Source organism: Neoarius graeffei, chromosome 14 (assembly GCF_027579695.1).
Source record: "Neoarius graeffei isolate fNeoGra1 chromosome 14, fNeoGra1.pri, whole genome shotgun sequence".
In the NCBI taxonomy this organism is placed as follows: Eukaryota; Metazoa; Chordata; class Actinopteri; order Siluriformes; family Ariidae; genus Neoarius; species Neoarius graeffei.
In genome coordinates, this window is record NC_083582.1 from 23,795,752 (window position 1) to 23,810,046 (window position 14,295).

The 14,295-nt window shown below is 40.3% G+C and overlaps 1 protein-coding gene across 1 annotated transcript in view; it reads right to left on the reverse strand.

Annotated features, from left to right (window-relative positions):
- Window positions 1-5,433: 5,433 nt before the first annotated feature.
- Window positions 5,434-14,295, reverse strand: part of lsm12b (LSM12 homolog b) — a 98,645-nt gene continuing 89,783 nt past the window's right edge. Inside the window, exon 5 of the mRNA XM_060939452.1 lies at window positions 5,434-6,110. Coding sequence (XP_060795435.1) covers window positions 6,018-6,110 — 93 coding nt within the window. The 3' untranslated portion in view covers window positions 5,434-6,017. The remainder of the gene's footprint in view (window positions 6,111-14,295) is intronic.

The following is a 14,295-nucleotide window of genomic DNA, read 5'->3' on the forward strand; positions in this document are numbered from 1 at the left end:
GTCAAAGCGCGTGAGATGTTTTTACGACAATGTTTTAAACAAAGACTATGTTTGGTCTAACAAAGAAGTGTTCTTCTCCACTGGACGAAGGTCAGGCTACACAGGAACAGTTTAAAATCACTGCCATAGTATATGCAATAGTCCAAAATAATAAAGGATCTTAAAAAGCTCTAAAATATACTATAAGTAATATATACTATAATATATACTATAAAAATATAATATAAGAGTCTTAACTCTTTGTTCAGCAATAAGGCTACCATTACATCCAACATTAAAGTGTGTGTGTGGGTCGATCTGACACTAAAACAGACCTTGGTGGGTCCTTCAGACACTTCTCTGTTCAAAATACACATTTCATAAACAAAATGTTCCCAAACAATGTCCAGCCGAGACAGAAGGTCATTTTTAACTGAACCTTAAGTTAACTCTTAATTTTGTCACCATTTTAATAATAATACTTATAAGAATAATAAGAATAATACTTATATAAACCTAACAATCCCCCCCTTTGATAATAGTATCACTATTATCAAATCCTATTATCACCTCATGATCATATATGTGATTGCATCGAGAATTAATCCTGAGTTAATCTTTGCCTTTCTAGAGACCTTTGCTTTCAGTATCTGGTGTGACCCCCTTGTGCAGGAATAACTGCAACTAAACGTTTCCAGTAACTGTTGATCAGTCCTGCACACCAGCTTGGAGGAATTTTAGCCCGTTCCTCCATACAGAACAGCTTCAACTCTGGGATGTTGGTGGGTTTCCTCACATGAACTGCTTGCTTCAGGTCCTTCCACAACATTTCCATTGGATTAAGGTCAGGACTTTGACTTGGCCATTCCAAAACATTAGCTTTATTCTTCTTTAACCATTCTTTGGTAGAATGACTTGTGTTCTTAGGGTCATTGTCTTGCTGCATGACCCACCTTCTCTTGAGATTCAGTTCATGGACAGATGTCCTGACATTTTCCTTTAGAATTCGCTGGTATAATTCAGAATTCATTGTTCCATCAATGATGGCAAGCCGTCCTGGCCCAGATGCAGCAAAACGGGCCCAAACCATGATACTACCACCACCATGTTTCACAGATGGGATAAGGTTCTTATGCTGGAATGCAGTGTTTTCTTTTCTCCAAACATAACGCTTCTCATTTAAACCAAAAAGTTCTATTTTGGTCTCATCCGTCCACAAAACATTTTTCCAATAGCCTTCTGGCTTGTCCACATGATCTTTGGCAAACTGCAGATGAGCAGCAATGTTGTTTTGGGAGAGCAGTGGCTTTCTCCTTGCAACCCTGCCATGCACACCATTGTTGTTCAGTGTTTTCCTGATGGTGGACTCATGAACATTAACATTAGCCAATGTGAGCGAGGCCTTCAGTTGCTTAGAAGTTACCCTGGGGTCCTTTGTGACCTCGCCGACTATTACACGCCTTGCTCTTGGAGTGATCTTTGTTGGTCGACCACTCCTGGGGAGGGTAACAATGATCTTGAATTTCCTCCATTTGTACACAATCTGTCTGACTGTGGATTGGTGGAGTCCAAACTCTTTAGAGATGGTTTTGTAACCTTTTCCAGCCTGATGGGCATCAACAATGCTTTTTCTGAGGTCCTCAGAAATCTCCTTTGTTCGTGCCATGATGCACTTCCACAAATGTGTTGTGAAGATCAGACTTTGATAGATCCCTGTTCTTTAAATAAAACAGGGTGCCCACTCACACCTGATCATCATCCCATTGATTGAAAACACCTGACTCTAATTTCACCTTCAAATTAACTGCTAATCCTAGAGGTTCACATACTTTTGCCACTCACAGATATGTAATATTGGATCACTTTCCTCAATAAATAAATGACCAATTATAATATTTTTGTCTCATTTGTTTAACTGGGTTCTCTTTATCTACTTTTAGGACTTGTGTGAAAATCTGATGTTGTTTTAGGTCATATTTATGCAGAAATATAGAAAATTCTAAAGGGTTCACAAACTTTCAAGCACCACTGTATGTACATGGGGCGGCACGGTGGTGTAGTGGTTAGCACTGTCGCCTCACAGCAAGAAGGTCCGGGTTCGAGCCCCATGGCCGGCGAGGGCCTTTCGGTGCGGAGTTTGCATGTTCTCCCCGTGTCCGCGTGGGTTTCCTCCGGGTGCTCCGGTTTCCCCCACAGTCCAAAGACATGCAGGTTAGGTTAACCGGTGACTCTAAATTGACCGTAGGTGTGAATGTAAGTGTGAATGGTTGTCTGTGTCTATGCGTCAGCCCTGTGATGACCTGGCGACTTGTCCAGGGTGTACCCCGCCTTTCGCCTGTAGTCACCTGGGATAGGCTCCAGCTTGCCTGCGACCCTGTAGAAGGATAAAGCAGCTAGAGATAATGAGAATGAGACACATACAGATGCGCGCATTATATATATATATATATATATATATATACACACACGCGCGCGCGTATATAAAATGTATATCAGGAGAACACTGAACAAGAATGGTGTGCATGGCAGGATGGTGGACTCGAACATTGGCTAATGTGAGAGAGGCCTTCAGTTGCTTACGGTAGAAGTTACCCTGGGGTCCTTTCTGACCTCACAGACTATTACATGCCTTGCTCTTGGAGTGATCTTTGTTAGTTGATCACTCCCGGGGAGGGTAACAATGGTCTTGAATTTCCTCCATTTGTACACAATCTGACTATGGATTGGTGGAGTCCAAACTCTAGAGATGGTTTTGCAACCTTTTCCAGTCTGATGAGCATCAACAATGCTTTTTCTGAGGTCCTCAGAAATTTTTGTTCGTGCCATGATCACAACACCTTTGTTGAAGTGTAAGATCAGACTTCAATAGATCCCTGTTCTTTAAATAAAACAGGGTACCCAGTCATACCTGATTGTCATCCTAGTGATTGAAAACACCTGACTCATTTCACTTTCAACTTGACTGCTAATCCTAGAGGTTCACATACTTTTACCACTCACAGATATGCAATATTGGATCATTTCTCAAGAAATAAATGACCAAATATAATTGCCTCATTTGTTTAACTGGCTTCTCTTTATCTACTTTTAGGACTTATCAAAATCTGATGTTTTGGGTCATATTTATGCAGAAATGTATAAAAAATTCTCAAGGGTTCACAAACTTTCAAGCACCACCTTACACTTATCTATATACATACACATGTATAAAATAAATTTGATCTACATTATAAAATTTATATACACAATTGTACAAAATTCTTTGGCACCCTATTCCGTCCTCAACATGTGTATGCATCTATACACACGTTGAGGACAGAATAGTAAAAAAGCCATGCTTTCCTGGACACAAATGAGGGATGGAAAGTAAGACAGCTGTGGCTGCACTCTGGTCACATGTAATTTGTCAACTACAGGGTTTCCCTCTATTTTCCCTGGGCTATGACTTGACTGCATCACATGACGCAAACAACCAATGAAAAGAAACAACTAGTAGAAATTAAGAAAGTGTGTTACCCATAAACAACCACCAGGTGGAGAAATACCCAACTAAATACAAAGTTATACAAAGCATGACACACCCCATACAAACTGTTATATATTTCTATTTTATGACTTCTACACTATCAAGTCAGTACAAAAACATGAGTTCCAAACTTTTTTTCCCCCAGCATAAAATTAAATGTTAAAGAGGAAAAGGGGGGCAGGGAGGAGAGGTTACTGGATTTTGCTGCAAAGTGAAGAAGCAAGTGTGACAGTGTCCAGAAGAACCGTGGCTGGTTCTGTAAGATGCTCTGTAAAACCTATAGCTCATTTCCTTATAAAACTGCACTTGGGACTACTACTATTTATCAATTAATTAAAGCCAAGGGTTGTCTCGCACCAAATATTTACATTATTTCATTTATTATGGCTTACAGCTGTTTGTAGTATTTATTTTTAAGTGTTGAAACATTTCATTAAATGTTTCAAACATACTAGTGCATCTGAAATTAGATCATGAAAAAGTTCATTTTTTTCATAATTTGATTCAAAAAGGTAAACTTTTATATTTTGTGTTCATTATATATAAAGTGAAATATTTTAGTTCTCATTTTAATTATGGCTTATAGCTCATGAAAAAAAATCTCTCAAATTATTAGAATTTCATTTTGACTTTGAGTAAAACAGTATAAATACCATGCATCAACTCAGTCTAGTTCAGTACATGCAACCACAATCATGGGGAAGACTGTTGACTTGGCAGTTGTCCAGAAGACCACCACTGACACCCTTCACAAGCAGGGTAAGCCACAGAAGGTTATTGCTTGAATAGGCTGGCTGGAAAAGTTGCACAAGCAACAGGGATGACTGTACCTTGAGAGGGCAGTCAAGAAGAGTCGATTCAAGAACTTAGAGCTTCACAATGAGTGGACTGAGGCTGGCATTAGTGCATCAAGAGCCACCACACAGACATCTTCAGGAAAGGGGCTACAACTGTCGCATTCCTAACATCAAGCCACTCCTGAACCAGAGACATCAGAAGCATCTTCCCTGGGCTAAGGAGAGAAAGAACTGGACTGTTGCTCAGTGGTCCAAAGTAATCTTTTCAGATGAAAGTAAATTTTGCATTTCATTTGGAAATCAGGGTCCTAGAGTCTGGATAAAGAGTGGAGAGGCACAGAATCCAAGGTGTTTAAAGTCCAGTGTGAAGTTTTTGCAGTCTGTGATTATTTGGAGGGCCAGGTCATCTGCTGGTGTTGGTTCACTGTGTTTTATCAAGTCCACTGAGCAACAGTCCAGTTCTTTCTCTCCTTGAAAAGCTTAATCCTGGCTAAAACAGAAAGGTGTCAACATTAACTTTTTCAGCTGTTTCCACTACAGTAACTTTTCTGTGGGACTGGACCACATGTGCTAGGCCTTCGTGCCCTATGTGAATCAATGATCCTTCAACACCCAAGACCCTGTCACCAGTTCACCGGTTGTCCTTCCTTGGACCACTGCATACCAGGAACACCCCACAAGATGTACCATTTTGGAGATGCTCAGTCCCAATCATCCAGCACTCTCAATTTGGCCCTTGTCAAAGTTGCTCAGATCCTTACACTTGCCCATTTTTCCTGCTTCCAACACAACTTCAAGAACTGATTGTTCTTTTGCTGCCTAATATATCCCACCTCTTGACAGGTGCTATTGTAACAATCAAAATGTTTTTCACTTTACCTCTCAGGTGTTTTTAATTTTATGGCTTATTGATGTATATAATGTATAGATTATTAGCTACACAATTGATATTTTCACATTTAAATAAACCATTGAATGAAAGGCTTGTGTTACTCTAGGTTTCAGCAGTAAGAGTGGTATAAAGCCTGTGTGACCACACATGTATGTTACACCCCCCCACACCTCTAGATCCTACCTTCAGGCAACATTTATATAAAAAAAAATTTTAAAAAAGTGACAAATATTACAGCATTACAGTCAGAATTTGTTATTTATTTTAGAAAATGTCCTTTTTAAACTGTGGCATTTCAAGTAATTTGTTTTAAAATACAGAAAATAGACACGACACCAAAAAAAAAAAAAAAAGGAAAACTGGGAGGGGAGGGAAACAAAGCTAACGCTCTTTTCTGACTGCTTGGGGGCTTTTTCTTCCTTTTTTGAGAAAATGGAATTGAAGACGGGGTAAAAATGGAGAGGGAAGGAAGAGGAGGGCACAGAAAAAGCGAGAGAGAGAGGTCTAGTTAGTAAACTTTGGGTTGCTTAATGGATGGTATTTTAAATTATCTTTATAGAGTCTAATTTAGAATCAAGTCTTTCCACCCTCACTTTTTATCTGAGTTTTTCCCACTTTTTGTGTTTATTTGATCTGGCAGACAGGGCCCCTTGGTGACCCCCCCCACCCTCTGTCTGTGACGCTAAATGGGGGGAGGAGGAGAGAGACACAGACAGACAGAGAGAGAGATTGAGGGGGAGGCAAATGTCATTCTCGCTCAGCTTCCAGGGCGCTGATGTGCACTGTGCCCTCTCTGGCCAATCCATGCCCGCCCACTATCATCTCAGGATGATAACGACGATTCCTTCTGTGTTTGCTGTGCTTGTGAACGCTGCATCGACTTCTGCGTTTCCACGTCTCTAAAATGTTTCTCAACCTGCAGCAAAGAGATGACAATGACTTAAAAACAAGATCTCTGCATCTGTGACATGATCAAACACCATTTTAATTTTATACACAAACACTTTCTCAAAAAGTTAGTTCAGGAATAACACAACAGGTGTGCTGTTGCCCAAACACTCCCCCCGCCAAAAAAAAAGGCTGCCCCGAAGTGGATTATTTTCCTTTATAAAATGGACAGCTTTAGTTCTAGAAATCTGATTGGCTAAGCCATGCTTAGAGTCATCATCAACTCCTTGATATACATACACCAGTGACTGTATCCCTGTAATGCAGTATTAAAAGACCAGGTTTTTAAAAACACTTTCTGATCACATAAGGGCATTATCTTTGCTTAGCAACCAAAGCTTACTGTTAATAGACTATATTGTATTTTATATTATTAAGCCTGCAATTTATCTTGCAGCAAGAACTTCCATCAGGGCTGATGTTAATTATTTGCTGAAGGCGAGGTGAATATCAGTGAGTAATAACAGGAATCTTCGTCTACGTTATAATTTCACTGATATTCACTGAGCCTGAGGCAGATAATTGGTTTAGTGTAAATACACAGGTGATCATTTAACACCCCCCACACACACTTAAAAAAAAAAAAAAAAAAACATTTCAATCTTCAAAAGTAACATGCAAATGTAATAACAGCACAGCACAGACCTGTCACTTATCTATGTGGAGTCACATAAAATACTTTGTTTCGAAATAGATAAAATAAACAATTCCACATTACCTTTGAATAGTTTTAGAGTCAAACTTTGTAGCATCTTTAGTGCTTTTAGGAACAGCATTTTCTTTCATAATTTGCAATTCTTCCTCAGAGTGACTAGAGGTGCAATGGTTTACCGCAGTGCATCGAGAACCGATTCCACCACCTTTGGTTCAATATTCGATGTCAAATCACCTTGTTTCGGTCCAGTACAACCGCCATCGTGTACATGTTTAAACCCAAGTCAATTCCTGCATTAAGTTCTGAAATGCGCAATTTGATTGGTTAATCCAAGCACAATAAACCAAATCAACTTCCAGGTTACGTTCCATTTTATCTGGAGGCTCAATATGGACGATGTACATTTACATGCTCCACCATGGGCTCAGTTTGGTTTTAAAACATAAACGAGAAAGAAAAAGCGATATGCAAGATATGCTTTACAGATGTCACGTGTAAAACTGGTAATACACACAACTTGAGCACGCATTTAAAGAGGAAACATGGAATCGATCTAACTGGCAAATCAGAGCGTGATTCGGCATCTGGAAGTGATGGTACCACCAAGATGACACCTACAGGTCAATTTCGCCTCGCTGATGTGATGAATGCTAGATATTCTCATAACAGCACAACAATATTGAAGGCCATAGCTGGATATCTGGCAAGTGATAAGCGACCCTTCTCCACTGTACAAAATGAGGGTTTCAAGCACACGATTAAAGTGTTAGAGCCCAGGTATGTACTTCCCAGCCGAACTCATTTCAGTGAAACTGTTGTTCCAAGTCTGTGTGAAAATGTTCCTAGAGTGCAAGTGCAACTCGAAAAGGCTGACAGCATTGCTATCACAACTGATTCTTGGACTTCACATGCAACAGAAGATTATGTAGCGGTCACTGCTCAGTTCATTAATACTAAATGGGAAGTTGAAAATTACATGCTTGAAACAAAAGTTCAGTGAATCCCCCACAGCTGAAAACTTGTCACATGGTCTGAAAGAAACCATTGACAGATGGAAACTTGAGCATAAATTGATCCTTCTGTTACTACAGGCAATGCAAGTAACACTGTTCGTACTGTTAAGGATGCAGAACTGAGCCCACACATTCCATGCTTTGTACATACGATAAATCTTGCAACACATGGACTAAAAGTGCCACAAGTGGACAGACTTTTGGGTAGGGTCAGACGCGTGATTAATTTTTTCTTAAGAGTATGTCAGCCACCAGGAGTCTTTTACTGATGCAAAAGAAGCTTGACCTCCCTCAGCACAAGTTGCTTATTGAGGTCTCTACTAGATGGAACTCTACTTTTGACATGCTTGAGAGATATTTGGAACAGCAGGCTGCTGTGTTTGCTGCCCTAATTGAAGTTAAGAAGAATGTAAAAGACTTGGTAACTGTCTGATGAGCATATCCAAAACATTGAAGAATTTCTGAAAATTCTCAAACCTCTCAAGACAGTCACCAGCATTATGTGTAGTCAGACGCATCCAACAGTCTCTCTTATACACCCCCTTAAGGAAATGCTCCTGAGGCAACTTGAAACTGTACCAACTGACAACATACTGCAGTCAGAAGTCAAAACAGCCATAAGTTCAGATTTCATACCAAGGTAAGTCATTTTAATTCGCAAATGTCACATGATAATGCTAAGACTGTAGAAATTACAAAGAATTCCATTTGTGATCTTCAGGACTGGGAAATCTGTTTAATTAACTTCCTGCTTTTATGATTACTGGTACACAGAGACTTCTGTATTGAAGTTCCTTCTTCAGGCATCTGTTCTTGACCCTCACTTTAAAAGCCTTCCCTACTTGGATGATGATGCCAGACGTGTTTTCTTCCATGCTCTTGCAATGGAAGCAGTGGACCATATAACTCAAAAGGTATGTGCATTATTTGCCACTAAAATCATTTTACTGTCCATTCTCAGTCTGTGCTGTGCAGAAGCATTGAAAAAATACAAGTTTACAAGGATTTTCTATACATTTCAGAATGTAAAAAAGAACCAGGAACTTCTACTGAGGAGAGCAACCATGCTGCACTGCCTAATCTACCTGCTACCCCAGCCCTTGAAGAGAAAAGTGATGAACCACTTGCAAAGATTAAAAAAGAAACCGACAGCAACAGTAGCTGTGCTCTTCTTGATTTATTTGGTGACGTTTTGTGACAAAAGTGGAACCTGTTAAGAGCCTGTTTGACCAAGCTAAATCTGAAATTCAGAATTACAAAGGAGAAGAGCTTCTTAAATTAGTTTCAGACCCCCTTGCTTGGTGGAAAGCTGTGTCTGTGCAGGGGAAATACCCAATCCTCTCGCAATTTGCAAAGAAAACTTAAGGTACACCAGCAACCAGTGAAAGTGTTCTCTACAGCTGGAGACATTGTAACTGCACAGAGAGCTTGTCTCTCAAGTAAGAATGTTGAAATGCTTGTGTTCTTAGCAAAAAACATGAAAATACCTGATGTAGTCTGTGTATAGTGACATTCTGCATTTTTTTCAGCCACCCCTGCACTGTAATGTGGCATCTGTACTGTTCTAAAATCTAGACCAAAGCAAGGGAGTAATGTTGTTACCACTGTTGACTTTTGTCTAGTCTTGTAAATATCTTGACGTTGTGATGTATTTAATTATTATTATTTGTTTTAAGTTTATGAATAAATGCGAAAACCGGATCTGCTTGTATCGTATCTAAATTAATCGAACTGGGGTATCAGTATCGTGATACGTATCGAACCGAAGTTTGAGTGTATCGTTGCAGCCCTAAGAGTGACAAAGCGATTGGGCACCATTTTGCCAAGTCACTCGAGGGATTATAAAAAACAGCCAATTTCTTGACCAATCAGCACACGATTTCCTATCACCACCTCTGTACTTACTAAACTTACACTAAAGATTTATCAACACCTTCTGAACAATCAGATTTGGGAAAAATCAACAGCACTGTGGTAAACATTTTAAAATTACCTTTAGTCCAACTGCAAAACTGACATTGGTACTAGGGGTGGGTACCAGTACAGAAAATTCAGGTCCAGACCTGGACCTGATTATAGTAGTGCAGCAGTACGATATATTTTGGGGAGCGAGACACAAATTCAGGTCTCCGAGTCCTACAAATTATGTTCAAATTGTATATTAGAATATGATTATTTTCAATGCACAAGCAACTAATATGCAGAAAGGAAACGGAGATGTAACAAAAACATGCAACTTTTTTTATTCCAAGGTAACTTTTGAGGTCTTCTTAAGGTCTAACATATTAGGTGCAACATATTAGCAAACTGCCAAGTTCTAAAGGACAACAGAAAATGGCTCTAAAGTGGAGCTACGACAACGGAACAACCTGGGAAGGAGTTCTGCCCATTTGGAACAAGAAGGCCAGATATTCAGTGCTGACGGACGATCCTACAGACGACAGACACTTGTATCTTATCTATGAAAAGGGCGTAAATAGTTCTGTTGACTTTGTAGCAATCGCAAAAATTCAACTGTATAACAATATTACAGTCTACGGTAAATGGCTAAAAATTGAAAAGGAGAACTGAATGCAATGTGCAAGAATGTTGGAAATAATGCCATCATTTCTGTAAAATTCTTTATAGATCATGAGCTACTAGTCTATAACGGTCAGAATATACCAGACAAAACAAAATGGTTTGTATTGTTCTGCGGTAACAACCAAGAAAAAAAATAATAATTCTCAAAACTAACTATACTCGCCTCGCCGTCTGTTGACTCATCCTTTAAGTGTTTCTAGATATGATTCACAGCGAACGTCTTCGAGAGTAACCACGGATAGCTAAATCTGCTCTGTTTTGTTATTTTCTTATACCGATAACATTGTTATGTGACCACCTGCTGGTAGCCTGGTGCTGTGAATTTTCTAAATCGGTCCACTGATTCCCCCCCCCGGACCGGTTTTTTGGACCGGTCCAGCAAGAAATACCGGTTTTGTACCGGTACCCAGCCACCAGTACCTGGTACCGGTACCCAGCCCTAATTGGTGCTATAACAAACAAACAGGAAACCTCAAGCCTGGCTCATCGGGACGTGTACAAAACATAAATCAGCTTTTGCTACAAAAATCCATCTTTGATATTTCTAATATTAATTTGTCAATGAAATAAAGGGAGATCTCTCAACACCCCATTTGTAAATCAAGTGCCCCACATGGGGTCGTGACCTAGTTTGGGAACCCCTGGCATAAGTGTTTATTGGTGTCTAATACAACTCATTATTAGTGATACCTTTCAGGTTTTAAGGTCCCTTGACCCTTAAAAGAAAAGAAAACCCATTTTTAAAATACCAGTTATGAAGATGGAGGATATAAACTAACGATTCATGTGAATTGAAAATAAGGAGCTCACACAACTAAGATATCCATCTCCGAAAGTCAGTTTCTATGCAGAATGGATGATTTCATGGATGCCGCTATTGAAAATATTTTAACCAAATCAGAAGTCCCCCCCGATCGTTTCTGGCAGTGCTCTGACATCATTTGGTTGCAAGACACAAGCACCACATTGCAAGTAAGACTTGAAGCTGCCTCTGGCTGGAGATTTTTTCATTAAAGGCGTCATGCAGTGGCGATAAAAGTCGCATTATTCTGCACCAGAATGCTTTCGAGATTCGAAATAAATTGACTGTCGATTTTTCAAAAGCTTCCCACGGTTGTAATCGGTCCTTATTTGGTCATGCCCATCACTTGAAATTTCCTGCGTTCGCAGCACCCCCTCTCGGTCAATGGAACAGCTGCGTGATGTCATACCAGTAACCACTCGGTGCAGTTGCAATGGCGGACACACCAGAAAATAGGAGCGATGCTGAGGAAATTAGCTTTGATTTTACCGATACAGAAGAAGAAAATGGCCCACAAGTAGAGATTTTGACAGCTGAATGTCCTGGTGATATCCAGCCTTACAGATTTGAACCTGAGCGCTCATCTTGAGAAGAAAATGAGGACAGTTCTGATGACAACAGAAACTAAGACGAGAATGAAGAAGACCGGCGACTTGAAGACTTCTTTTGGTTGGTTTCTCTGACTAAATCACTACTTGTGTGTATTTTTAAAGACCATTTTCACTTGAATTAGAATGCTGTGTGATTAATCTATGATTATGTGTAATACTGATAGCTGTAGGGGGTGAAAGTATAGCTAGAAAGATTGAATTCTAGCAACTTGACAGCTTGCGATCTCACGAAATGCAGTGGGCCTTCTGATACAGTAGACCCCTTGATATTCCAGTTTTCATCATTTTCCTTTTATTGCGGTTGATTTTAACTTGATATTAAGTATGTTATAGGCTGGGAGTATTGAGCTTTGTATTGTATAGTAAACGTACAATCGTCAGTAATAAGTGATGATTATTAGTTAAAGGCAGCTCTGTGGCATAAATCACTGTAAAATTTGGACACAAGTCCAAATTTGGCCTTTTGGTTTCTATCCTATAGATCTATTTTGCTCTCCCATGATGATCTTAGACCTATTAAAAGCGACATAGGGTGTTGTACATAATATTGCAAGATCATGGAGGTTTAATTGGAGTTTTGTGAAAATGTTTTTAAAAAGCTAGTAAAGGTGGCTTGGGAAGCTGGAAAGCAGACATTATAAACAAAATTTATTTTTAATGCATGTTTTCCAGGTGCAGTTGTGGAAACTGTAGAATTATGCCAACTGCACAGGAATGCAGATGTTGTCGGGAGCGACCCCAAGTCATTGCACAGTTTGACGATCTACCTGATGGTGACCAAGAATATTAATACATCATTTCATAGTGTTTTGAGTGTTCAAAACTATCCACAAACTGAATAAATCCACAAAATCCGCAATGTAAACAACTCTGGTAAACGCACGCTATAGAGAAAACATGGCGACAGGCCAGCATCACCCAAGGGAGGTTACTGGTATGACGTCACACATAAGTTGACCTAGTTAACGGCTGGCTGCCTAAATTTGGCTGCGCGCGTCAACTTTAAATGCTTGTAGCGGGCACATCGTGACACTGAGATCGCGGGAAACCGAGGGGCTTGAATAACCCACCAAACCCGACATTTTGACACGATATAGCCTGATTGCTGAAATTACCGCACGACGCCTTTAAAAGTTTATGAAAAAAAACCTGAAATTCCATTTCTTTAACAAAAAAAGTGGAGGGGGAAGATACGGATGTCACTGATAAAGTTTGAGGGAATAGTGAACAGCTGATCTACTCTTACATGGAGGAGGCAACTTTTCATATTTATATCCCTGGTACAAGTAGTGCTGGCGGCACGGTGGTGTAGTGGTTAGCGCTGTCGCCTCACAGCAAGAAGGTCCTGGGTTCGAGCCCCGGGGCCGGCGAGGGCCTTTCTGTGTGGAGTTTGCATGTTCTCCCCGTGTCCGCGTGGGTTTCCTCCGGGTGCTCCGGTTTCCCCCACAGTCCAAAGACATGCAGGTTAGGTTAACTGGTGACTCTAAATTGACCGTAGGTGTGAATGTGAGTGTGAATGGTTGTCTATGTGTCAGCCCTGTGATGACCTGGCGACTTGTCCAGGGTGTACCCCGCCTTTCGCCCGTAGTCAGCTGGGATAGGCTCCAGCTTGCCTGCGACCCTGTAGAAGGATAAAGCGGCTAGAGATAATGAGATGAGATGAGACAAGTAGTGCTGCCGTGACAGCCTCATTCTGCGGACTGTAACCTTGCTAGACTACCTACAAACAGGTCTGCATACAATCTGACTTACCTAAATCTGTTGAAGAGGCAAGTGCGAGTTTTCACATGTTCCTGGCAGCACTTGTTAGCATGCTCTCAACTCATTCATGAAAAACTTCAAAACATCACCAGACTAGCCTACCGTCATTACTGTAGTAGACAGTCCAACTCCTGCAGCAACGCAGAAAGAGGATAAACAAACACTGCTTTACGCAGTTCGTGTGCTTGGAACATTTTGAAGAAAGTTATTTCACTCAAACAAGTCTGATGCACCAGGCATTAGGAATACCATACAAGCCAGCGCTGAATCCAGATGCAGTTCCCACCATCTTCAGCCAAAAAGCGGACAAGACAAACAAGACAACACTGTCAGTAGTCCGCAAAAGAGAAGTTCAAAGGGTAAGAAAACACTTTTTATAGCTTCCCTAACTTTTTAAGTGTGATGTTATTTTGCGTTCCTTTGGGCATAAACGTAATAATTGCTGATGCAGCCAAGCGGCTTGATCTCTGCTGGGTGTCTTACTTTGATTTAGTGCTGTCAAAAATGCCACAGTAATGACAACTCTTATAAAATATTGTTTACTTGGGTGTAACCAATTGATATGGTAATGCTTGTTTTTCACGTTCAGTGTTATTCATGTCATTGTCTGAAATACTCGAGAGGAGAGAGAGAGACCCGATATTGTCACCTTAGTAGGCCTTTCGCTTTGTCCCTTCAGTATCAAAGAGCGACACTCAGTCTTGCACCCAAATGACGTCACGCATAAC